Source organism: Artibeus jamaicensis, unplaced genomic scaffold (assembly GCF_021234435.1).
Source record: "Artibeus jamaicensis isolate MK-2021 breed Jamaican fruit bat unplaced genomic scaffold, CSHL_Jam_final contig_793, whole genome shotgun sequence".
In the NCBI taxonomy this organism is placed as follows: Eukaryota; Metazoa; Chordata; class Mammalia; order Chiroptera; family Phyllostomidae; genus Artibeus; species Artibeus jamaicensis.
Window position 1 is genome coordinate 6885008 of NW_026521975.1, and position 27552 is coordinate 6912559.

Below are 27552 nucleotides of genomic sequence, written 5' to 3' on the forward strand. Positions count from 1 at the left end.
GCGCGGGCAGAAAACACAGCACAAAGAAGTCACGCCAGGCAAGAGCAGCAGCAGCAGCGAGCAGGCTGCGGGCGGGCGGGGTCCAGCAGGGAAAGGATGCTCTGGGCGATGCAGGGCCCGCCTTTGTACCTTGGCTCCCTCTGGAGACCCGCCACGCAGCTGCTCCCGGCTCCTCCCCGCCCCCCTCCCTGCGCCCCACCCCCGCTGCTGTTCCGGGCCCGGGAGAGAGCTTCTCCTTGGGTGACAGCTGCGCTTCGCCGCACAGCCCAGCCCGGGCGCTTGCTCGCTCTCTCCCGTCCGGCTGGCTGCGGCACACGGCTGGAGCAGGCAGCGGGGCTTGGCGTAGGCTGCTGGGGGCAGGAAGGGGAGGGCGGAGGTCAGAGCCTCCGGCCCCACTGAGCTGCCCCTCTATGCCCAGGGACTGAGCTCCGGCTCTAGGTTTTCTCGGCTTCTTGGACTGTGTTGAGGAACAAAAAGATGACAGCAAAGGGGATGTGTCTTGCATTCAGTCACCGCAGAAAGGGATGGCGAAAGGAGACATTATTGCTTTAAAAATGAAATTCCCCAAACTCGGTGTGAAGGGCTTGCTTCACGTTTGTCTAGAACCGACCAACCGCTCTTCTCTCCAGAGGCGCCTGCCAATCTGAGTCAATTAGCTTTACCAATCCCAATTTACCCGCAGATCGGTGATCTTTTATTTCATTGCTTAAGCTACTGTTTCTGGGGTTAAGACAATGCAAATCTACTTCTTAAGATTTAATATTAGTCCTAGAGTCAAGCCTCTCTCCTGGAGCTCAACCTCCCCATACCCTTCACTAAATGGAGCTGTGGGCATGGAGAATAATACTATGCTCATTACTAAAACTGCTCCATACAGGCGCACACAGATCTTAACTGCATCTCCAACTACAAGGCAGAATCCCTCAGTAGATGGGGACACCCACCTCAAGAACTGACCTTCAAGGGAAGGGTGCCTGAGTAAGTGTACATTACATATACATTTGCTCTAATACCTGCCATGCTTTCCACCTATCAAAGAAATGCATGTTGCAAATTATTACACAAACTGGCATATCATTTCAATAAACATCCACTTCGCAGCTACACAGAATGTTCATTGACATAGAGAAACATTTTGAAACACGAAGTTTGGGCTATTTAAGTGTATCATCTTTTTAAAGTGATGAGAATCCTACTGTGACCCTTAACATAAGAAAGGCATCACCGCAAAGTGAAACTGGTTACTGAGAGCGGCACTACTGTCTGGTGCTCACGGCAGGTTCCCTGTTCCCAGGCCAGGTGTGCGTCCACAGCACCCTGGCTGTTCCTTGCACCCCGCCCTCACATCCCCCTCCTCCCCTCCAGCCTCCCACTCTCTGGGTTCCCTCTGGCTCCACTGCTCAGCCCTCTGCTTACAGATATGGGACGGCAGAAGCAAGAGTTCCTATTTCAACACTGGCTGGCCCACCAGCTCTGGCTCCCAGACTTGTATCAGAGGAGGGTGGGTTTAAAGCATTGGCTGATTTAAGGCAGACAGAAGATATCTCTAAAACTAGCTTATGTGAGAATCCTGGTTCATTTTCCTCATCATTACCTGGTATTAATTTGTGGTCTGCCTTTGGGTGGCCAAGAGCAGACAGAGGCTCCAGGACAGCAGGGATGTGTTTTGTTCACCGCAGTGACCTCAGCACCCAGACTAGTGCCTGGCACATAATGAGTATTCATATTTCCTTGTTGAGCAAGTCATTTTTACTCCAGAATTATAAAGGATCGCTTTGAATGCTCCTGGCAGAGACGCAGTGATATACTGACATACTCATATGCACAGAGGGCTCAAACTCCACGTTCTCCTAGTGTGGGTCAAAAGAGTTTACAGCAAGATTGCGTTCACATACTGACTCTCAGATCTGGCTCCATATTTTCATCACTGAGACAGCTATCACAAGTCACTGGTCCCTGGTCCCAGCCCACCAGATGCTGTTTTATTTTGTTTTGTTTTTAAAGCCCCTTAAGTGATACTAATGGACAGCCAAAGCTGAGAGTCACTTGTTTGACACTGCTGGGAATGCAAAAGCAAAAGATCTGGCTTCAGCTCTCCAAATCATCAACCAGTATAACCACGGTTGCTAGTGGCCTCAGTTTATGATCAGGTTACTAAGAGTGGGTTTGAAGGTGCTGCCCTTAGGAGGGTCTGAGGTAAGCAGACTTTTCGTGTTTGGGGTGGGGTCAGAACAGGGTCTAAGGACAACTCTGAGAGCCTTAAAGTAGGGGGATGGTTTACATTAGGAGACGGGAGGACATTCTAGGGAAGGTCCAGAAGAGCATAAGCAAAGGCTCAATAGACAAAAATGCATCAGGGGCCAATTAAAAAAACAAACAAAAAACAGCACTAAGGGTCCAAATTGGACAGGAGATAAAAGGAAGCTTAGGAAAAAATAGCCCATAGCCGGACTGTGGATGATTTAAATACCCAGGGGGAAAGCTTGAACTTCTTCCTGAAGGTCATATAAAGCCACAGAAGGTTTCCGTGCAGAAGAGAAATGCCCCTGACGGTGATGTGCATGTAGGAGCAGAAGGAGGGGAGCCTTTATAGGTAAGGAGATCAGGCTAAAAGAATTAATGCTACAATCTAGAAGCAAGTTGATAAAAGCGTGAATTAAATGGAAAATGGGGAAAAACCATGAACATGAGAAACATTTCAAAAGAAAATGCTGCAAGATTTTTGTTCAGATTTTTGACAGTGTGGGCCAAAGAAAAGAAGAAACGCTGAACATACTGGGACTTGAAGAGGAAAAGAATGGCACACACACAAAAAAGTATCACTGAAAGAAATAAGAATGGAAATCACAGTTTTTCCAAATAAGAATTTAAATATTGGATAATAAATGTTCTGTTACAAATGTATTGCCTAATGAAGACCCTATTCCATACAAAGCAAAACACATTACGATTAAGTCTTCAAATTCAGACTCATAAGACAAATCACTGAGTTAATGCATTTTGAAAATACAACCACACAAAATGGGAGTATATGCTTACAACTCCCCCATGTAAATAAGCACAGTGTCAGCAAATAGTGGGAGTTCAATAAACATCTATTAATAAAGAAACCAAAGTGAAAAAAAAATAAAGAGAAACAAGAGTTGGCAAATAGATAGCACTAACTTTGTTGCAAAGTGGAAATGCAGAAAAAACAGCTGACAGCCAAGGCCACAGGCTGAAACTTGGTCTTGCTCGTGACTTGACCCCTGTCTTCCTGAATAATGCCTAGCACACACTAGGTGGTCTGTAAGTATATTCTAAATGAATAAGTAAAGGGCTGTCATAGTGGATGCCTGCTGAAGTTGCTGACCCAGATGCTGAACCAAAAACTTAGTCTGTATTATACAACTCTTTGCACCAGGAGTGGTTATTTGGTTCACCTAAGAGTCTCTCTTCTGGAACCGTGAAATGGGACCTAGAGGAGGAGATGTTGCCTGCATGTGCCTGCCCTATTAACACACATACTTCATGCCTCCGGATGGTCACCTTCCACCCACTGAGTGGGCATGGAAACAGAAAACACATTTCTTTTGAAACGAAGGTGAAGCCTGTGCATGGAGAGCAACTGAAATTGTCCCAACAGCTTTCAGATTCTGGGTACAATCCCCTCCAAGACTCCAGCTGTATTTGGGTCTTTGGGTTTCATGAGGCAACCCTAAATCATTCTATAAATTATTCATAACCAGACATCCTACCCAATACTGTAAAGCAACACACAGAGAACCTATTTTTCTTTGTAACACAGAGGAGCAAACATCTAACAGGAGAGACAAACACCTGTCTTATATATCATTCTAGGGCGCCCCAAAGGTTTAGATGCCTCTGGCAGAGGTGCCATTAGATGCCATACAACAGACCCAGGGAAGACAGATCTTACAGAGGAATGTCCTCATGGCAACATTTGGGCTAATTCGTTTGGATGAAGCCATATTGGGTGGAAGATGACTGGCTAAATAAATAAGCAACTTCTCCTCCCTTCAGAGTTTCTGCCAGGATTGGAAAAAGAAGAAAATTTTAGGAAACAAACATGGATGACAGAAAATGCTCACCAGGAGACTGTGGATAAGAGGACAGGTAAAAAATAGGGAAGTGGCACAGGAAAGCAGAGTAGTATAATATACATGCCACTGACCCACAGAAGCATGAAAGGGAGTTGGCAGGACAGGCACACACCTTAATAGCTTCCACTGTCCACTGGCCTCTGCCACTCTGTGGCTCTAACTTGCCTGTCAATCTCTTCCCCACTCACTTTGTTTGTCTAATTGTAGTAGTGTTTCCATTTTATTAAATGACCTCCTATTTCACTCACACACAGTGTTTCTGTGGCAACAGGGTGTAGAAGTCTCTCATTAAGAAGCAGGGACAATGATAGACCTCCTACCAGCAAGTAAGCAGGTAGAAATGAATAAACACCTCATTTTTATTCACTACATATACAAATTCCACAGAGATCATTATGGGAAAGAAAATGAAAAATCCTAAGAGGTTATTAAAACTTATTCTTGTCTAATAAATATTATTATAGTAATATTTAACTTTTTATTTGTTATTTTACAAATATTTATGTGATATATATATATATAAATACTAGTACAAACTAAATAGATCCAGGGAGTTAAGAACTTTAAATAAGAATCAAACACGTAAAGACCAATTTCTGGCCAAGATGGAGGGATAACTAGATATGCTTTGCTTCCTCACACATCCATAAGAAAAACCACCACCAATTTTTTAAAAAAGCCAGAACTGCCAGAAAACCAAGCTGTATGAAAGTCTGACAACCAAGGAGTTAAAGGAGAAACATCCAGACTCGTAGGAGGGGCAAAGACAGGCAGCTGGGGCAAGAGGACACATGGTAAGGCAGCAACTAGCCGACCAGGTGGTCCAGGTAAAAGCTGGCAGGCCAGGCAGTCCCACATTCGCCTGCAGATAAGCCAGGAGGAACAACTGGGGAGCGAGACAAATAGCGCAACCCAGGGTTTTAGACAGGAAACTAAAGCCTCAATACCTCTGCCTATAAAAACACATGGGGGTTGCGGCAACTGGAGAAAATGTCAGCCTCACAGAAGAATCCATTAGAGAGGCCCACTGGGTCTTGAACATACACAAGCCTGCCCACCCACCCACCCAGAAATCAGCACCACAAGGGCCCAATTTGCTTGTGGGTAGTGGGGGAAGTGAGTGGAAGCAGGGCAAGAGCCAAGGAGGCCGTACTGTTCCCTTTCAGACCCCACCCCAACATACAGCACCACAAACTACAAAGAGGGCTGCCCCACCCCGGTAAATGCCTAAGGCTCCCCCCTTACAATGTAACAGGTGAGCAGAGACAGAAATATGGCCCAAATGAAAGAACAGATCAAAATTTCAGAAAAGGAACTAAGCCACGAGGAGATAGCCAACCTATCAGATGCAGCATTCAAAACACTGGTAATCAGGATGCTCACAGAAATGACTGAGCACAGCCACAAAATAAAGGAAAAAGTGAAGGCTATACAAAGTGAAATATAGAAAAATACACAAGGAACCAACAGTGAAAACAAGAAAACTGGGAATAAAATCAACAAATTGGAACAGAAGGAAGAAATAAACATTCAACCAGAACAGAATGAAGAAACAAGAACTCAAAAAAAAAAAAAATGAAGAGAGGCTTAGGAACTTCTGGGATGACTTTAAATATTCCAATATCTGAACTATATGGGTGCCAGAAGGAGAAGAGGAAGACTAACAAATTGAAAACTTATTTGAACAAATAATGAAGGAAAACTTTCCCAATCTGGTGGAGGAAATACACATGCAAATCTAGGGAGCTCAGAGAGTCCCAAAGAAGTTGGACCCAAGGAGGAACACACCAAGAAACATCACAATGAAATTATCCAAGATTAAACATAAGGAGAGAATCATAAAAGCAGCAAGAGGAAAGGAGACAGTTACCTACAAAGGAGTGCTCATAAGACTATCAACTGATTTCTCAAAAGAAACCTTGCAGGCAAGAAGGGGCTAAAAAGAAGTATTCCAAGTCATGAATGGAAAGCATCTACATCCTAGATTACTCCATCCAGCTAAGCTATCATTTAGAATGAAAGAGCAGATAAAGTGCTTCCCAGATAAGGTCAAGTTAAAGGAGTTCGTCATCACCAAGGCCTTATTACGTGAATATTAAAGGGACTTATCTAAGAAAAAGAAGATCAAAACTATGAACCATAAAATGACAACAAACTCACAACTATCAACAACCGAACCTAAAAAAAAAAAACAAGCAAACAACTAGAACAAGAACAGAATCACAGAAATGGAGATCACCAGGAGGATTATCAGTGGGGAGAGAGAAGGGGCAGGATAGGGGAAAAGGCAGAATAAGAAGCATAATTGGTATATACAAAATACAAAGGGGAGGTTAAGAATAGTATAGGAAATGGAGAAGTCAAAGAACTTATATGTACAACCCATGGACATGAATAAAGGGGGTGAAATTCTGGACAGAGGTAGGATACAGGGATGAGGGGCATAAAGGGGAGAAAAAGTGGGACAACTATAATAGCATAATCAATAACATATAGTTAAAATTAAAATAAATAATAAACACAAAAAGATAGTAATATTAAGGCAAATTTTTACTAAGCATTTCATTGCCTTTAGCAACACTGAAGCAAAACCCCTCACTCTAAACTTCAGTATTTTCCCCTAATTCAAATAAAAGTGTTCAAAATGCCAAAGATGTTTGAGACCCATCTAGTCCATTTCCCTCACAAGGAAATTTTCACTATCTTACAGAAGTTCTTCGGTAAAAACTATTCTATTCTTCCTATGTCAGAAGCCTATGTGAAGTGGTTCTGCTTTCTGAGCCAGCCCTTACAAACTTTTTGCAGCACCTCTTTAACTAGCTCTGTGGGAAGTCAGACCTTGGATAGTGTTGTACAATAAGAATTGGGCTGGTTTGTGTCTCAGCTTCCTGGGGAAGGCTCTGACCCCTTTGGGATTTTCCCAAGTGATAGGGGTGTTTCTGCCATCCATACTGGGCCCCTCAGTTTACGCTGTGAACACTAAGAAAGAAGACATCTAATAAGAAGGGCTCCTGCCCCAGCTGCTGTGTCAGTGGATTGAGTGCAAGCCTGCAAACCAAAGGGTTAGGGTTTGATTCCTAATCAGGGCAAATGCCTGGGTTGTGGGCAGGTCCCCAGTAGGGGGCGCGTGAGTGGCAACCACACATTGATATTTCTCTTTCTCCCCACCTTCCCTTCTCTCTAAAAATAAATAAAGTCTTTAAAAAAGAATTTTAAAAAATTTTAAGGTCTCCTGGTGCCTAACTGAGCTCAAATTTAAAACACACACACAGAGCCTAGCAGCCATTTCTACACAGGGGTCTGTCATACAAACTGTACTTCAGGGAGAAACTGGCACTGAACTGCCTGCTTGCACTGTGTTCCTGCCCTCTGAGCCAGCCCTTACAGAGCTCCTGGAATCCTACTTCAACCAAGACAACTGAGGCTTTCCCCATCCCATCAGAGCTGTTCAGTGCTGACTAACCAGAGCAGCTCCATTTTGACCAATCAGGATAGTGCCTTTTTGACATCATAATTAAGTTACCCAAGGTTAAAGATAAGGAGAGAATCTTAAAAGCAGCAAAAGGAAAGAAGAGCGTTACCTCTAAGGGAGTTCCCATAAGACTATCAGCTGATTTCTCATTAGAAACCTTGCAGGCATGAAGGGGCTGGAGAGAAATATTCAAAGTCACAAAAGGCAAGGACCCACATCCAAGATCACTTTATCCAGCAAAGCTATCATTTAGAACGGTAGGGCAGACAAAGTGCTTCCCAGATAAGGTCAAGTTAAAGGAGTTCATCATCACCAAGCCCTTATTATATGAAATGTTAAAGAGACTTATCTAAGAAATAGAAGAAGATCAAAATTATGAACAGTAAATATAACAAATTCACAAATATCAACAAATGAACCTAAAAAAATAAAAGAAAGGAAAACAAAAACTAAACAAACAACTAGAACACAAACAGAATCAGAGAAATGGACATCACATGGAGTGTTTTCAGTGGGGAGGGGGAAGGGAGGAATGGCGGGGGGTACAGGGAAAAAGAAGCATAACTGGTAGGCATTAAATAGATGGGGAGAGTAAAAAATGGTACAGGAAACAGAGAAGTCAAAGAACTTATATGTACAACCCATGGACATGAACTAAGGGTGGTCAGGGGAGAATGCTGGAGGGTTGGGGGGTGCAGGGTGGAGGGGGAATAAAGGGGGAGAAATTTGACAACTCTAATAGCATAATCAATAAAATATACTTTAAAAAATGAGTATAACTTGGTTGTGAGGAGAAAGAGCAGAGTGTTCCAGAAATAAGAGTGAGCAAAGGCACGTGCCGGTAGCACTGTATTTAGAACCTCGTTGGCTCCAGCCTGGTGGGGGAAAGTCGAGCCAGAGGAGTTAGAAGCCTTGTTTCCAACAAGTACAGTGATACAGATTGGGCTTCTGTTCCTCGAGACTCATCTTATACTTTAGATATGTTAAAATTCATCCCTTTAAAGAAATATATTTAACATATAAAACTAAAATCAAGGCAGAAAAAGGAAAGCAACAGTTCAGACATTCAATTCAAAGGATTTTTCTGTATGGACTGGATCTGCTGAGGCTTAGATACAATCCCAATGACTTCCTGTTGCAGCTCCCTCTGCTGCAAGTGGGGATATTCTTCATCTGCCAGAGGCCTCAAACTGGGGATGCCAACTTTAAAATCCCATTGCCAATTCAAAATGCATGAATGCAGTCTTTGAACAGTTAATCCTAGGAAAGGTGCACTTTTCTCTGAAGATGTGATTTGCCTGTCCCAAGTATTTTAGGTTCATTTTTAGGTTCTTTTGAAGACCCACAACTAACTCCCCAGCCAAAGGCATACAGATTCACTGCATCTGATCTCACAGCCAGCTCACCTCTCCTGTGTCAATCAACTTAGCAGTCAATCTCCTTGCTCTTGAATACGACCACCCATAGTGGTCTTCTCTCCATCCTCAAAAACAGCAGCTCTATTCCCTCTCTACAGACATGGTACCTGCCTTTCCTTTTACCTAGGATTTTGTCCCCCTAGTCTTCGCTTTGCTATCTCCTTCCTATGACTCAGGCCTCAGGCTAAATATCACTTCCACACAGAAGCACTCCTTGACCACCATATCTATAGTATTCCCCTTGTTAGTTATTCCCTGACACCATGCTTTTTCTTTCATCCCATTTACCACTCCATGAAATTTGTTTGTCCATTTCCTGTTTTCCAACATTAGCTATAAACTCCGAGAGGAGTGGGTGTCTGTTCATCTCAATCACCTTGCCATCCCCAGTGCATGGGACATAGAAGGCATTTAATGTGTCCAACAAATGAATCAAGTGAACGTGACCACACATTTTACAGGTCTCAAATGGGCAGAGAAAAATGTGACTCCTTAAATTTAATCTACAATAAATCTGACCTAACCACAGAATTGGGGAAAAAACTGGAAATGTCCAGTTCTGTTTGGTGCTGAGTCTTTCCGATGGAAGTGGAGGATTCAAGCACATGGAAATCAATTGTCATGGACAAGAGAAAGGCACATTCATTGCTTCAACCATCAGCCCCATTTCACATGCAAATCAGCCTGCTATTTTTTATGCCCAATGGTCATATGACCCTAACGCTCTTTACTTGCATCAGTAATCTTAATGAACCCTCAAAATTACGTGCAGATTTAAACAAGTCAACATGGAAACCAACTCGTTCGCCTTCATTCCCAACTCCACCGTCACAAAACACTTTTCCACTGTGATGGCTTTTCCTGACTTTCTTGTTGATTTGACATTTTGTGTATCACATTTCTTCTCAGAGAAGTGAGAAAGTTTCAAACGTAAAAAACATCTTTAAAGAGGAAAAGCAATGCCAAAGAAGTACAGATGGAGCCATCTGAAACCCCAGCATCCTCCACCAGTTCATTGCTACCACAGCAATTTTTTTTCTTTGTCATGCCACTAAGAACTCATAAATAATTATAATATAAAGCATAACTCTTTTTTGCTGATCCTCAACTAAGCACTCTATGTGTATTAACTCATAATCCTTATAACAATCACATGACATGCATGCTCATCTTGGAGATAATAAAAATGGGGTAAAGAGTAATTAAACAACTAGCTCAATATTTCTACAAGTTAAATTTTTTGTTTGTTACTATATGAGTCATTGCTATTACCTACACTATAAATAATCTGCGGGAGGGGTTTCAAGGCAAAAAAATTTCCTAAGATAGACAATTAAATATTTATTGATTAACTGAAGCTTTTGTTTAGTTTGTTTTTTCTTTCTCATTAAATGAAAGTGTACTCTCAGAGTCCACACATTAAAAAAAGAGAGCCCCGCTGGAGGTGGGGTCCCAGGCCGGACCCTCCGGACTCCCGGCTCTATGTCAGTGTCCAGTCTCCCCACAGTCCAGCCTCCTCCAGTGCCAGCTTGCATTTCCACACTCGCGGAAAGAGCAGTTTCTAATTTTATTTGAATAATGACAACAATGCTTGAACAACTGTTATACAGTGGGTTGACAAATGTACCGAATGGTGAAGAAAGTATGATACCCATAATATTTGCAAAGATAGCCAAGCAACAAAGGATGAAGCAACCAGAAATAAAAGGTCACGGTACAACAGCGCCCCAAGGGGTACATTCCAAGACCCTCAAGTGAATGACTGAAACTGCAGATAGTGTCAAACCCTATTTATATTATGTTTTTTTCCTGCACACACACCCTGACGATAAAGTGTGTGTTGAGAACTTTTCACTTAAAGGAAGCACTTGGCAGGTTCTCTTTGACGTATCCAGATTGTCAACATCCCTTTTCTTGTGCTTTGGGCTATTACCAAGGAAAATAAGAGTTACATGAACACAACCTCTGTGACACCATGACGACCAACATGGCTACCAAGTGACACACACAGGACTGTGCACAGCACGGAGATGCTGGACAAAGAGATGACTCACATCCAGGTAGGACGGAGCATACCCAGGGGGCCAGGGAGCTGAACAGACGACTGGAAATACCACCCTGACTACAGAGTACAATGCTGGTTTGGCTGTGAATGCCTTTCTCCCTATGAAAACCTGTTTTAGGGTGTTCGTGCCTGTGTACCATAATTCAGAGTAGACACTGAAATAGTGTCCACTCAACTACTGAATAAAAAACAGACACCTGATCATTTATTCCTGATTAGATTTTACCATTCTCTGCTGAGACAATGTAATTCAAAATCTAGGAGTGAAGCCTGGCTTACTTTAAATACTCCAGTGTCGAACTCAAATGATGTGAAAAATATTTTAACTTTAATTTTATGAAGTATAAATTACTTATATAAATTCCTCACTTTGCATTTTTCATAGGACATGCCATCTTTAAGCTTTATCATTGTCATTATGTATCAAAAGATAATAAAATATAAGTGTACAAATATAAAAATAATATATTTAAAGATACAATTTAAATAAGTGATGATAATGATGAAGTAGAAAAAGTAACTTCATTCTTCACTGCACAGAGCACAGGTGAACAAACTCATAAAACATGGCTACCAACAGCACCTACTGTGCATCCCACTTCCCTCCATTCTCAAAACCTACCTCCTCCCTAGATACTTTCCCTGCCAGTACCTACTTTCTCCTCTGTTGGTGTTAATTCTCTCCTCTTCATCATGGAAACTGACTGCATTTCTTTCAAAAAGTCCTTCTTTGAGGTCCTTGAAGTCAAATACTATCTTGTTTCCCTAAAGTCTCTGACACTCAACATGTACTCAGATTGAATAAATGGACTGTCATCTTTACAAGGTGTGATGTAAAAAAATCATTGCCCTGAATTAGGAACGGTTCAACATCGTCCCTCACAATGACTTCCCAAATATGTGACTGGTCCTTCAATCCCATATCCCATCTGTCAGGAAAGCGGTCAGTTCTACACCCCCAACCCTAAATAGATCTGGAATCTGACCACCTCTCTCCCCCTCAAATATTACTACCCTAGGTCATCCCATCATCATTCCTCACGTGGATATTGAAGTAACTTCCTAACTCCTCCTCCTCCTCTGTTTACCCCTCAAGAGCCTACTTTCCACATGGAGCCAGAGTCGTATTTTTAAATGTAAAACTAGATCTGATCGATTGCCTCTTTGAAACTGCTCAACTTTCCATTACACTTCACGTACAGGGCAAACTCCTCACCATGGGCTACCAGGCTCTCTTCTAGACACATGGCCTTTTCTTCTACCCCTTATAATTGTCTAGTTCACTCCTACCTCGGGTCCTTAGCTACTACCGTTACTATTCCTCATGTTTAGGATAACCTCAGCTGGAACGCCCTTATTCTACAACTTCACAGCTCTGGTTCCTTGTTGTTTAGGTCTCTGCTCAAATGTCACAGCTTCAAAGAGCTCTTCTTTAACTAGACTACCTACAGTAGTTTTTCCCTTTGGTCATTCTCCACCTGCATTATCTTCTGTTTTTAAAGATTTTATTTATTTATTTTCAGAGATAGGGGAAGGAAAGGAAAAAGAGAGAGAAACATCAATGTGTCATTGCCTCTTACATACCCCTTCCTGGGGACCTGGCCTGCACCCAAGCATGTGCCCTGACTGGGAATCGAACCAGCAACTCTTTGGTTCACAGGCCAGAACTCAGTCCACTGAGCCATATCAGCCAGGGCATCATTACCTGATGTATTTTCTATAGAGCAGTCATAACTCTTGTCAATATCATTTGCTCATGTGTCGTCTGTCTATCCCACTAGAATGTAAGCTGCATGTGCTGAATTTTCCTTGTTCTCGGCTCCCCCTCTAGTGCCCAGCACATGCTCAGTACTTGCCTTTGGAGTTACTCAGTAATCTTGGCAAATTAAATCTTGGCAAATAATCTACTCAACTTTGTTGCTAAGGTTTATTAATCACCTGGTATATACCTAACATATTAGACATATTATCTCTTCTTCTCATTATAAACATAAATGGACATTTTTGTCCTTTTTTAGTAGAGCCATGATTTTAGCCTAATTTTTCTCATTTCCTCAAACATCTGATGTCTTACCCATAAATTAAAGCTTAATCTATGAGATTTGACTCCTTTATCTGAGAAATTAAAAAATTAGCTTTTTGCCTAATAACAATTTTATAATGATAAAATGAGACCCTGGGTTTGAAAAAAGTACTTTTTCAAAAGATGCACCTAGGTTTTAGAGGAGGAAAACAGGAAAGTTTTTTGAAACAAAAAATATGGTAAAATATTTAATAACATAAATAACATAATATTTCACCAATGTAAATGTAAGCAGAACTCAACAGCAGTATTAACAACCATCATTCCTCCCAAATTTGGGATGGGGGAATGGTGCATCTTATAGTCTAAAAAAAATACAGTAAGTAAACTGCAAAGTTCTATAATAAAATAATGTAAAATTGCAGAATAAAGACATGAGTTAAAGACCATGCTAATAATTAAACTTCCATTTCCTAAGACCCACCACTTGCCAGATGCTTTCCACACAAAATCACATTTCATTGACAACCACTTGTGACAGAGTATATCCCCCTCCCGCCTTTTACAGATTAAAAAATTGAGACTCCATGAGGTTAAATAACTTGCCCTAAGTCACCTAGTTCACAGGTGATCTATTCAAGGTTCAGACTTGGGTCTGTCTGGTTCCACTGATCATGCACTGAATTTAGAAACTAATATTATTTTATAAAGATATTTCTAATAATAGTAAAACGTGGCATAAGAACCTACCTATATAACAAGATAGGCATGACTAAACAAAATAATTTTTTATTTTTACCTGAGGACATGCTTATTGACTTTTAGTGGGGAGGAAGGAGGAGAGAAACATCAAAAGCTTGCCTCTCCCTGACGGGGAATGGAACCTGCAACCCTCTGGTTTATGGGCCGACGCTCCAACCAATCAATCCACACCTGCCAGAGCAAAACAAAAGAATATAGACACAATGACCTGGTCAGAGGGTTTTTGAATCACACATGAAGGCTAGAGGAGTTCTTTGGTGCTTTGAAAAGTAACTGATACACACCTGCACCACTGGAATAGACAGAAGACCATGGGAAAAATAAAACAAGTACCTGTGTCCAGAATGTGGCCAAAATGCAAGAAAAAAGAACAATCGGAAGTTCTAGCAATGTGAAACAAAATGCTGAGTAAGAAGACAAAGTAGGAAAGGGTTTGCAAAAGCAGCCACCTCAAAATAAAGCTGCACATGTTTCAAATTACCTAGCCACCTAGGTCAAACAACTTACAATAAGAAGAAATTTTAAAAGTATAATATCTGAAAATAACTGTGCTAGAACAGTGCATGTTGTTGGCACCTTAGTTGGCCTCAGTAACTGTGAATGAAAAAAACTTTTTGATTTGAATTTTACTATTACCTTCCAAGGATAACTTACAATCAGAGTTTTGAAAAAATTATACTGAGCTAAAGTTTGAAAGTCAAAAGCCAATGTTCCAAACAACTTAATCTGTTTTATAGGATGATAAAAATTACTAAAGCCAATCTTCCAAAATGTACAAAATATACAGCAACTGATTGTTTAGATGACCACTAACAGAGCCTTGCTCCAGAGCTGCCACATTGGCTTCATTCAGCACTTCACTGTCCCCATTGCTATGAGCGCACCTGCCGCACAGCTGATGCCTTAGATTAAAAACTGAGACTTACAATAAACGCAAAGCTACTGAACTCTATGGAGCCCTCACACACCTGATACTGACATTGTTAATACAATGACCTCATCACAGCCACTACACCAGATGTGACAATGAAGTGGAGTCTAATCCAATGTCATCACCCTGTACCCGACTTCATGAAATATAAGAACAAGTCTCTTAATCTCCCTGACCTGAAGCACCAATATACTTTCCTGAGATATATTAGATATAGCTACCAAACACACTATAATTTTAAAGATTATTATTAAAGATTCTATTAGCTCATGTGGCTGTAATTGACAAGTGAAAAAGTTACAATATAAAAGAGCAGTTGTCAAATATCTAAACAGTAGGTGCTATAACGCCTCAAAGCTTACACAACCCTCTGTTAGCCAAGAGTTGTTTTCCCCAAGAGTGTCTCTATATTTAGCCGCATTCTACTCCGGCCAGGAAGGATTCTAAGTTAGCCTCAGTGCTGTGTTTCAGGTCACCAGGGCGATCCCCCTGTCCACCACTACCCTCTAACTATATCACTCCTATAACTTTTATACTCCCAAGTGAAATCCCATGTTTTCCTCACATACACACAAAAATTACTTGCATATTGCATTAACGAACCCAAAGAACTCTTCTTTTCCCACTGCCTACTCACAGCTAATGTTGTAAAGCATTCACTGTGTTTAAGGAGACCCTCAAGTTTTTATAACTGAAGGAAGCTGCATGGCAAGGACTCAGTCAATCACCCAAACAGGTAGACACAGCAAGATTGGAGGCCTGGGAAGCACAGCAAGGAATAACTGAAGCTCATTATTTCATTACAACTATCTGGGGTGCATTAAAATGGACATATGTGGACTATCAACACTATACTTGTACAGCAATTGGTGTGCATGATTAAATTTTTAAGAGGAAGAACAATGTGGATTAGAGAACAACCAGAAATGAATACTATGCTGCCCAATACAGCAGCCACTAGCCGCGTGTGACTACTGAGTACTTAAGATGTGGCTAGTCAGGACTTCCGTCAAGATGGAGGCATAAGTGGGGACACCGTGCTTTCTCACACAACCAAGTTTAGAGACAACTAAATATTAGCAACAGAAAACACAGCCAGAACACAGAAAATTGAACTTTTCGGAAGTCTGATAAATTCTTCAGCCTGACCGGTAAGAGGGGCAAAACCAGCAGCTGGCAGAGCAGGGTTGCACAGGAAAACTCAGTCAGACAGACTCAGGTGCACGGAATCCAGGCGCAGGGTTGGACCTGGTGGGCAACTCAGCGAGCAACCGCGGGGAAACAGCGAGGGAGCAGGGGTCATGCATTCGTGCATGGATAGACAAGCGAGGGAGTGGGCGATTGGACGGGAGCCAGCAGGCCACAGTGGCGAGCGACAGTGGAGGGCGCCGCCATTTCCCCACTCTGACCATGCCCCCACATACACCGTCACAACCCAGTGACCTGGGAGTCCAAGGCTCTGCTCCTCACACTTAAAGGGCAAGAACAGACCAAAAATGGCTCAAGAAGATCTCAAAGTCCCAGAGCCTATAAATCTAAGCAATGAAGAAATAGCAAAACTCTCAGATGCACAGCTTAAAACACTGGTGATCAGGATCCTCACAGAACTGGTTGATTATAGCCACAAATTAGACAAACATATGAAGGTGAAACTAATTGAAATGAATGGAATTGCACAGGAAACCAATAGCGATGAAAAGGAAACTGGGACTCAAATCAATGCAGTGGACCAGAAGAAAGCAAATAATGGCCAAACAGAAAAGAGTCAAGAAGCAAGAATTCAAAAAAAAAATGAGGAGAGTCTTAGGTACCTCCAGAACATCTTTAAACGCTCCAACATCCAAATTATAGGGGTACCAGAAGGGGGAAAGGAACAGCCATCAGTGGAAAACTTATTTGAACAAATATAAAGGAGAATTTCCCCAATCTGGCAAAGGAAATAGACTTCCAGGAAATCCAGGAAGCTCAGAGAGTACCAAAGAAGTTAGACCCAAGAAGGAACACACCAAGGCACATCATCATTACATTAGCCAAGATTAAAATGAAGGAGAGAATCCTAGAAGCAGCAAGAGATAAGGGGACAGTCACCTACAAAGGAGTCCCCATCAGACTGTCAGCAGATTTCTCAAAAGAGACCTTACAGGCAAGAAGGGGCTGGAAAGAGGTATTCCAAGTCATGAAATCCAAAGACCTACAACCAAGATTGCTCTATCCAGCAAAACTTTCATTTAGAATGGAAGGACAGATAAAGTGCTTCTCAGATAAGATCAAATTCAAGGAGTTCATCATCACCAAGCCCTTATTATATGAAATGTTAAAGGGACTTATCTAAGAAGTTAAAGAAACATGAACAGTGAAAGGACGGCAAACTCACAGTTATTAACAACCACACCTAAAACAAAAGCAAACTAAAAGGACAGCTAGATCAAGAGTGGAAACATAGAAATGAAGATCTCAAGGAGGGTTAGCAACAGGGGAGTGGGAGGAGGAGAAGGGGGGGAAGGTACAGAAAATAAGTAGCATAGACAGTAGATAGAAAATTGATGGGGGGCAAGAATAGTATGAGAAATATAGAATCTAAAGAACTTGAGACACATGGTCATAAACTAAAGGGGGGAATGGTGGGGACGGGGGTAGGGTGGAGGGGAATGAAGGAGGGGAATAGAACAACTGTAATGGCATAATCAATAAAAATAAATAAATTAAAAAAAATAAGATGTGGCTAGTCAGATCGGATGATGCTATGAGTGTAACATATGCACTAGATGTTGAAGACTGGGAATTATAAAATTACTGTGTTAATAACTTTTATATTTATTACATGTTGAAATAACATTTGGGATATACTGAGTTAAATGAAATACACTATTAAAATAAAAATATGCTCACGTATTACTATTTGATAGCACTGGTTTACTGGTTATAACTTCATTATTAGTGATGACCTTACCCCTCATCTGCTTCTCTGCCTGTTGACATCTCCCACAGCCCTCCCACCCTTCATTAAACATATAGCTTGTATCTAAAAAAGAAAAGTAATTTCAACACCAGTTTAAGGAAATTTAACAGAGAAGATAGATCTGTACCCCAAATTGCTACATCCTAAAACTGCTCTAGCACTTTACCTAGCTACAATTTCACCCTCTGGCAACTCTCCATCCATCTGTGATTAAGAAATTCAAAAGATCTGCAGAGAAATCCAAGTTAGTATGTGAAAGTTTTTTCCTAAAAGTGAAAGTTTTCTGATAAGAGAACTTTAGTCTTGCCTTAGAGTAAAGCACGTACTTTAGTGTATCCTTGTTTCTAATAAGATTAACAAACTAGATACATCCCTACCTCAGATTAGACACAAACAGAGAGAAGAAATTGCCACAATCAGTGACACTAGTCACAGTCAGAAGTGACAGATCACATCAAGGAAGGGCATGCACAGCGTTACCAACCACAGCAAACCCTGAGGTCATAGGTTAGAGAGAACACCCAGCCCTCAAATCCCAGCTACACAGAGCCCTACATAAGCACAAAATAATCACTTATGTTCACATTACCATTCTGAGTCATTAAAAGTTTGTATAGCACTTTCCAAGGGGTCCCAGTGCTTTGCCCAAAGTTATTTTTTAAAAGATTGTATTTCTTTCTTTTTAGAGAGGGGAAAGGAGGGAGAAAGAGAGGGAGAGAAACATCAATGTATGCTTGCCTCTCGTGCACCCCCTACTGGGGACCTGGCCCGCAACTCAGCATGTGCCTTGACTGGGAATTGAACTGGTGACCCTTTGGACTACAGGTGGGTATTCAATCCACGGAGCCACACCAGCCAAGGCTGCCCAAAGTTATTTTTAATTCAAAAGTTTTCTATTATGTTTTGGGAAATTAACATTCAACTTATCAAAGCTGCATTTTTTAAGCATCAACTTTAAATAAGAATTTAGTATCTATCAGTCAAGCTAAAGTAGATATTTGCTTTTTTAAATATTTGGGATCTTCCTGGAAATAGACAATGTCTAAAACAATACACAGTAGTGTATTTAAAAGGCATCTGTGCCCATAAATGCTTTTATAGCTGGTGAATTGCTATTACATACTGAATACATCTTAAATAGGTATCAATCTTTAACAGTGCCTTTTTCAAGCACACAATATTGATATTTGATTTATACAAAAATATCATAGCCATAAAAACCAGTCATAAGTTTATAAAGAAACAGAAGCACCTAAATAAAACTGAACAGTTTTAGTAAAGAAAAAAACCGAGATGATACTTCATAGTACCTAAAGAACAAAGTAAAACATCATCTCACTGCACTTTCAGCCCTTGACAGTAGGCAAATGCCAGACAGGCACCTGGCATGCACAGCAGTCACCTGCTTTTCCATTCCCTGGGTCACAATGGTCTCTTGTGTGACTAACGTTTGAGCCAGCTTGTAAACTTCCACTCTCTAAGTTCTCCAGCTAAAACCCATCGACTTCCTTATATTCATGAAGATATATTTGCTTTCAGAATGAGATATCTCTTCCCCTTAAACTACACTAGAATTTTGAAAACCGAACCCAGAACGACACCTGTGTTTTTGGTGTGGGGTGACTTTCCGCTACTGTAATAACAACCCAAGTTAGGTGATATCCAAGCAACTGGCTCCTCAAACCTTACCATGGTACGCTAGAAAATCTAAGCCAGTTTAGAAGGCAAAAATCACAAAACAATAACCAAGGACACATAAATTGAAATAAGATTACCTCACCTTGCAAATCAGCCATTTAAAATACACTAATTGGGATTTCTGTTGCAGACCATGAGGGGGTTTAAGGAGATCCAAACTAGCATGCTTCCACTGTATCAATTAGAAATCTTGACAAAATAGTCAACAATTTTTTATATCAAACAACAGACAGTGTAGGAAAGTTATCCTGGAGAGAAGAAAAACAAATGAGGTGTGCCCTGTGATCATATCATCTTTCTACCTGAAAACAATTTCTGGACAAAACTGCAAAGAGGAGCAAACCTATCCACCACCCTCCCCTGCAAGAAAAGCCTTGTCAGTCCCACCAAATTCAGGACACAGATATATCAGTGTAAGGAAGCCAAAATGCTAAGAATTGACAGGGCAGAGAACCAAGGAGGGAGGAGCTATGCAAACTATAAGCTCCAAAAATTTGCAAACAGGCCACCCTGGACCTTTGGCTAAATTCCAGTCATTACATATAAATGGCAAAACTCCCTGAGGCTAGGGAAAGAATGATTACCAAGGAAGAGTAAAAGCAACAATTTCCACATTCACGCAAAGGCAGGAAATTGTTAGAGTCTCTATGACCCAGAGAGACACATTAAGTACATCAGAGACCGTGCCTAAGCTGAGGAGCTAAAATAGAACTATATGAAAGGCTGCTCTAGACCCAACAAATAATAGCTTCAAAACCAGCCTCAATAGGATCAAACTAAACTACAAGGAAATAATCCAGAACAAAGAGTGAAGATAAAGAAAGAATCTTAAAAGCAGCAAGAGAAAAGGAGACAGTTACCTACAAGGAGTGACCATTAGACTGTCAGCTGATTTCTCAAAAGAGACCTTGCAGGCAAGAAGGGGCTGGCAAGAAGTGTTCCAAGTCATTAAGGCAAGGACCTACATCCAAGATTGCTCTATCCAGCAAAGCTTTCATTTAGAATGGAAGGGCAGATGAAGTGCTTCCCAGATAAGGTCAAGTTAAAGGAGTTCTTCATCACCAAGTCCTTATTATATGAAATATTAAAGAGACTTATCGAAGAAAAAGAAGATAAAAAACACGAACAGTAAAATGACAGCAAACACAACAACCAAAACTAAAAAACAAAAATAGAAATAAAAACAAACTAAGCAAACAACTAGAACAGGAACAGAATCACAGAAATACAGATCACATGGGGGGTTATCAGTGGGGAGGGGGAGGATGGGGGAAAGGGTATAGGGAATAAGAAGCATAAATTGTAGGTACAAAATAGACAGGTGGAGGTTAAGAACAGTATAGGAAATGGAAAAGCCAAAGAACTTACATGTATACCCATGAACATGAACTAAGGTGGGGGAATGCGGTGGGAGGAGGGGTGTAGAGCAGCGGGGGATAAAGGTGAGAAAAAAATGGAACAACTGCAATAGCATAATCAATAAAGTATACTTTAAAAAAGAAATGGGAGACATAAAAAGAAGCAAATAAAATTTTTAGAGATGAAAACTAGAATATCTAAAATGAAAAAATGCTGAGTGGTATTAGCCACTGCAAAGGAAAAAAATATTGAATTTGAAGACATCTGAATAAAAATTATCCAAATTGAAGCATGGAGAAAACAATAAAGATAAGGTATCAGTCTGACATATAAACTATTGTAGTCCCAGGAACAAAAAAAAGAGGAGTGAAAAGGTCAAGGATAGAAATATTTCCAGATTTCATGAAAATATAAACTCAAAGATCTAGAAGTTCAATGAACACCAAGCAAAATAAAAAAGAAAAACGCATCAAGGCACATCACATTCAAATGGCAAAACCAGCAAAAAATAAAAATATCTAACCAGTAGCCAGGGAACAGATATAATGATATTATTGAGGAACAAAGAGAAGTATCTCAGACTTCTCATCAGAAACTTTGTAAGTCTAAAGAAAATGAAATGATACATTTAAAGAGCTTTAAAAAAACTTTTAATTTAGAATTCTATACCAAGCAATAATAACTTTTAAAAACAAAGATGAAATAAAGATTTTTCAGGAAGAAAAATGATGGAATTTATGAATTATAAAAAAATTAAAAGAAGTTCTTTAGGCTGAAGGAAAAGAATATCAAATAGAAACTTAGATCACACATCAAAAATGAGGAATGCCTAAAGTTGGAACTATGTAGATAAATGAAACATTGCCTTTATACATTCTGAAATTTTTTTGATGAGATGTAATTGACATATCCATTGTATTAGTTTTAGATGTAGGACATAGTGATTTGATATATGTGAGTATTGGAAAATGATTACCATAACAAGTTTAGTTAACATCCAGCACCACAAAGTTACAATTTTTTTCTTGTGATAAGAACTTTTAAAGTCTACACTCAGCAACATTTAAATATACAGTGCAGTGTTATTAACTATAGTCACCATGCTGTACATTGTATCTTCAGGATTTTTCTATCTTGCAACTGAACGTTTGTACCTCTTGAACCCCTTTACCCACTCTGCCCACCCCCTCCTCTGGCAATGAGGAATAAACACTCGGTATCTATGAGTTTAGTTTCTTTTCCTCCTTTGGCTAAATACCCAGAGTGGAATTGCTGGATAATATAGTAGTTCTATGCTTACATTCCTATCAAAAGTGCATGATGGTTCCCTCTTCTCCATTTCCTGGCCAACACTTGTTATTTCTTGACTTTCTGATTAAAACAATTCCGACAAGTGTGAGGTGGTGTCTCATGGTGGTTTTGATTTGCATTTCCCTGATGATTAGTGATGTGGAGCCTCTTTTTTTTTTTGAAACACATGGATCTGTTTATTGATGCAAAGTGAGATAAAATTCAAGTATGATTTCAAGACTAACCCAATAAATACATGACAAGATTCTCATTCCTATTAGACATCATGTACGCAAACTAAAGCTCTAATGTGACCCTATTACATACTCAACACAATGGCAAAATGGAAAAAGAAAAAAATATATTGAGGATTAGTCAGGACATGGAACAATGAGAACATTCAAGCACTGCTGCTGGGAGTACAAACTGGCATGGTCACATTGAAAAATTGTCAAAATTTAGCAAATGCTACCATGTATCTGTGCCATGCATACCTAAGACACACCAATTACAGTTTTAAGTAGGTGCCAAGATAAATGTGTGTGTGTGACAAAACACATGCATAAGAATATTCATAACAGACAAAACCAAGGGAGAGGGTGGAAGCAAGAGAGAGAAGTGGGTTTGGAAGGGGTGGGGGAGGAGTGGTGAGAAAATATGGACAACTGTAATTGAACAATAAAATAATTTAAATTAAAAAATATTCATAACAGCACTATTAAAACAGTCTCAGATTGGAAGCTCCCCAGCTCTCCATTCACAGTAAAATGGACCATGAGATTATGATATATTCACACTGTTGTAAGCAAAAATCACCCATTGAGAATGAGTCAAGTTTAACTATGAACAATCATGTAATGAATCTCACAAACAGGTCAAATGAAAGAAGCCAGACATAAACAAATGCACACTGTCTGAATCCACTTCAAGTATCTCTTGGTCATCTTTATGTCCCTTTTTCAAAAAATGTATCTTCAGGCAACTGGATAAAATAGTTTTGGCACATATATACAATGGAATGTTACTCAGCCATAGAAAAGAATGAAATCTTGCCATTTTCAATAGCATGGATGGGCCTAGAGGGTATTATGTTAAGTAAAATAAGTTAGAGGAAGACAAATGCCATATGGTTTCATCTATATGTGGAGTTTAAAGAGCAAAATAAATGGAAACACAAAATTGAATCAGACTTATAGATACAGAGATCAGACTGATGGTTGTCAGAGGGAAGGGAGTTTGGGGGCTGGATAGAAAAAGTGAAAGGATTAAGAAGTACAAATTGACAGTCACAAAATAGTCACAGGGATGTAAAGTACAGCACAGGGAATACATTCAGTAATATTGCAATAACTATGTATGGTGTCAGGTGGGTACTTAAAATATTGGGGAGCACTTTGTAAAGTACATGACTATCTAACCACTATGCTATACACCTGAAACTAATATAATATCATATGTAAACTATAATTAAAAAATAAAAAACTTTAAAAATGTGTATTCTGATACTTTGCCCACTTTTTAATCAGTCTGGGGGGGTTTTGCTACTGGGTTTTTTAAGTTATTTATATATTTTAAATATTATTCCTTTAAGAGATTTATGATTTGCAAATATTTTCTTCCACTCAGTAGGTTACTATTTTATTTTGTTAATGGTTTCTGTTACTGTACAGAAGCTTTTTCGTTTGCTATAGTTCTGTTTCTTTATTTTTGCTTTTGTTGCCTTTACTTTTGGTGTCAAATCCAAAATATTATTGACAAGACCAATGTCTAGGAGCTTACCTCCCTATGTTTTCTTCTAGGAGTTTTATAGTTGCAAGTCTTACATTCAAGCCATTAATCCATTTTGTGTTGATTTTTGCGTATGGTGTAAGACGGTGGTCCAGTTTCATTCTTCCTCATGAACCTGTCCAGTTTTCCCAACACCATTTATTGAAGTGACTATCCTTTCCCCGCTCTGTATTCTTGACTACTTTGTTGTAAATTAATTGACCATATATGTGTCAGTTTATTTCTGGGTTCCTTGTTATGTTCCACTGATCTATGTGTCTGTTTTTATGCTGTTACTCTACTATTTTGACTACAATAACTTTATCGTATAGTTAAAATCAGGTACTGTGATGCCTCCAGCTTTGTTGTTCGTTCTCAAGATTACTTTGGCTATTCACCATGATTGGTGTGGCTCAGTAGAATAAGCACAAGCCTGAGAACCAAAGGGTAGCCAGTTCAATTCCCAGTCAGGGAACATGCCCAGATTGCGGGCCAGGTCAGGTCCCCAGTAGGGGGTGCATGAGAGGCAACCACACACTGATGTTTCTCTCCCTCTCTTTCTCCTTCCCTTCCCTTCTGTCTGAAATAAATAAATAAAATCTTTTTTTAAAAAAGATTATTTTGGCTATTCAGAGTCTTTTGTGGCTTAAAATTTTTTCATTGTTTAACAGATAAGTAAATATAATACAGTTGATCCTCGAAAAACACAAGAGTTAGATGTGCCACCCTCCTGCATAGTCAAAAATCCATACATAACTTCTGACCCCTACAAAATGTTACTAATAGCACTGTGATCAGAAGCCTCACCAATAACATAAAGTCAATTAATGCATATTTTGTTTGTTTAATGTGTTATATACTGCATTCTTATAATAAAGTAAGCTAAAGAAAAGAAAATATTAAGAAAATCATAAGAAAAATACATTTATAGTATTTATTTAAAAATCTATGTATAAGTGGACCCACATATTTCAAACCCATGTTGTTCAAGAGTCAACTATAGTGTAGTGTGGGACTTACACTTAGAAGTAAAATAGTGCAGAAGATAGGAATAGAAAAAATTAAAGTTTACTGTAATAAGATTTTTATGTTGGTCATAAAATACTATTATTGTTATTTAATCGTAGAAAGTGACAAATGAAAGGATATAGATGGGAAATACTGGAACAACCACTAAATATATAAAACAAAGAGCTGTAGTTAATAAACCCTGAGTAAAGATAAAAATAGAACAACTAAAATACAACATTAATAGTAAAAAAATAAAAAGACAATAAAAGAGAAAAGTAAGGAACAAAGAAGGGATTAAACACATAGAAAACAAGTAGCAAGATGACAGATTTAAACCTAACCATATTGACAACTATATTAATTGTGTAAAAACAATTTCCAACCATAACCTGTCCATAAGAAATCCATTTGAAATAGAAAATATAGATTAAATGGGAGATGGAAAAGGATACCATGCATACCAGCAAAAGAAAGCTGGACTGTAACAATCTCAGACAAACAAGAATACCACCAGGATAAAAAAAGGCACATTTTGTAAGATAAAGGGGTCAATTCACCAAGAGTACTTAATCCTAAATATTTACATGTCTAATAACAGATAGAGAATGCAAGACTAACAGTTATGCTAGTAGTAATAGACATAAGTACAATTATACCTGGAGTTTTCAATGTTTCTTTCCCGTAGTTGATACAACAACAAGGAGGAAAATCAGTAGTGATACAGAAGATGTGACAACTCTGAAGCAACCTCACACAACTGACAGTTACAGAACACTCAGCCCAATAACTGAAGGGAACACGCAGGCCATTCAACAGGACAAAGCACCAACGACATGGCCCAAGAATTCTCAACACATCAAACAAGATTCAAGGTATACGGAATATGTTTTCTGACCATAATTAGAAATTAAAATACCCATATTTTTGAAAATTAGACAACACACTTCTAAACTGTAGGTAAAAAAGGAAATCAGGAACTATTATGAATATTTGAATATTTGTATAAGATAATGTTCTCGTTTGGGGCTGGGGTACAGGGTAGCAGTGTGAGAAGTAGATACATAAGAAATATTTAAAACGAAATGCTGCCTTCCATTTATCTTGGAGTTCTGTATGTGAAAGGTGAGAGATATATACACAAAGAAGGAGAAATATGGGCTAGAGGAAAGGCCAATCGGCACAGCAGCCAGTGGGCGTCCCTGCAAGGCCTCATTTTAAGGAAGAACTCCACCAGAAAGTCTGGGGACAGTTTCAATAGAACAGAAATCCAGTGTGCAGTCACCTCCAATTTTACCAGCCACTAGAGTCACATGACGTATCATGATGTGCTGTGACACACGGGACCACAGCTGCGACTGCCTTCAGTTGGGTCACACATTAGGAAATCCATGTAATAAAAGGTAACAATAGAAAGCTCACAAAGGAAAGCTAAGGGGCAAATGGGGGACTTTGTACCCAACAATTTGTTCAGGAGGGTGAGGTTCTAAGTCCACATTAAATAATCTATTCACTCTCAAATCATTACTCCCTTAACTCTGGCTGATAGATTAGCCTAAACACTAAGCAAGACAAAAAGTTGAATTTAAAAAGCTGCGTGTGCCTGACTGCTGTCGGGATGCCGTGAAAATGGAGCGCTTGTGTCTCTATCTCACCCTTTAACAAAAGAAACATGTTTGAACTTCACAGTTGTTTAAACTTAAGACTTTTCCCTTTCAGAATGAGTGTCTAATTTGAGTTTATTTTATTGTGCTAACTGCATTATTGGCTTTAAATATCATCCAAGACAGTCAAAGTTTTCTTAAGCAGGACTCGAAAAATAATAGCTTTTAAATTAAATTTGATCAATTTGACCTCATGAAAATTAAGAACTTGCATTCATTAAAAGTATTAGGAAAAGGAATAGGCAAGTCACAGACAGGAAAAGGTACCTGTAATCCATGGATCTGACCAAAGGTGCATCCAAAAGAAAGAATATAAAACAAGGATAAATTGTGGTACATATACACAATGGAATTCTATGCTGCAGAGAGAAAGATGGAACTACTACCTTTTGCAACAACATGGATGGAACTGGAAAGCATTATGCTGAGTGAAATAGGCCGGGTGCTGAAAGACAAATATCATATGATCTCACCTTTAACAGGAAGCTAAACAACAAAACAAACAAGCAAGCAGAAAAACAAACAAAAAAAAAGACACTGAAATAGAGAACAAGGGGATAGTGACCAGGGGGAGAAGGAAGGAAAGTTAAGGGGAAAAATAGGGAGGGATTTGGAGGAACAAATAGGAAGGACACAGGGACAAGAACTAAGGGGGGTGGAAATGGGAGGGAGGTGGGGAGCACAGGGCTGGGATGGGAAAAATAGACAAAAAACTGTACTTGAAAAATAACTAAATAAAATTAATTTAAAAAAAAACAAAAACAAAAACAAAACAAGGATAAAAATATAAAAACAAAATGAGGAAAAAACTTAAACAGGTATTTCACAGGATACCCAAATCACCAATGAGCACATGAAAAGATGTTTAACTCGTTCAAGAAACAATTTCCTTTTTTTAATTTTTTGATTTAGCCATTATTGTATTTCCCCGTTACCATTGAGTCCCTTTAGACTCCCCTTGCCCCGCAGTCACCACACTGTTGTCCGTGCCCATGAGTCCTCTTTTCTTTTTGCTCAACCCCTCCACCCCGTA

The 27552-nt window shown here is 39.6% G+C and overlaps 1 protein-coding gene across 2 annotated transcripts in view; it reads right to left on the bottom strand.

Moving 5' to 3' along the window:
- The window catches only part of ATP8A2 (ATPase phospholipid transporting 8A2), a 580506-nt gene that overhangs the window by 500787 nt on the left and 52167 nt on the right, over positions 1-27552 (bottom strand). The window contains exon 1 of one of the 2 annotated variants that reach the window (XM_053672925.1): positions 13881-13931. The exons of the other annotated variant lie outside the window; for it this stretch is intronic. Coding sequence (XP_053528900.1) covers positions 13881-13890 — 10 coding nt within the window. The 5' untranslated portion in view covers positions 13891-13931. Of the gene's footprint in view, positions 1-13880; positions 13932-27552 lie in introns of those variants that run through there. 2 annotated transcript variants of the gene reach the window in all.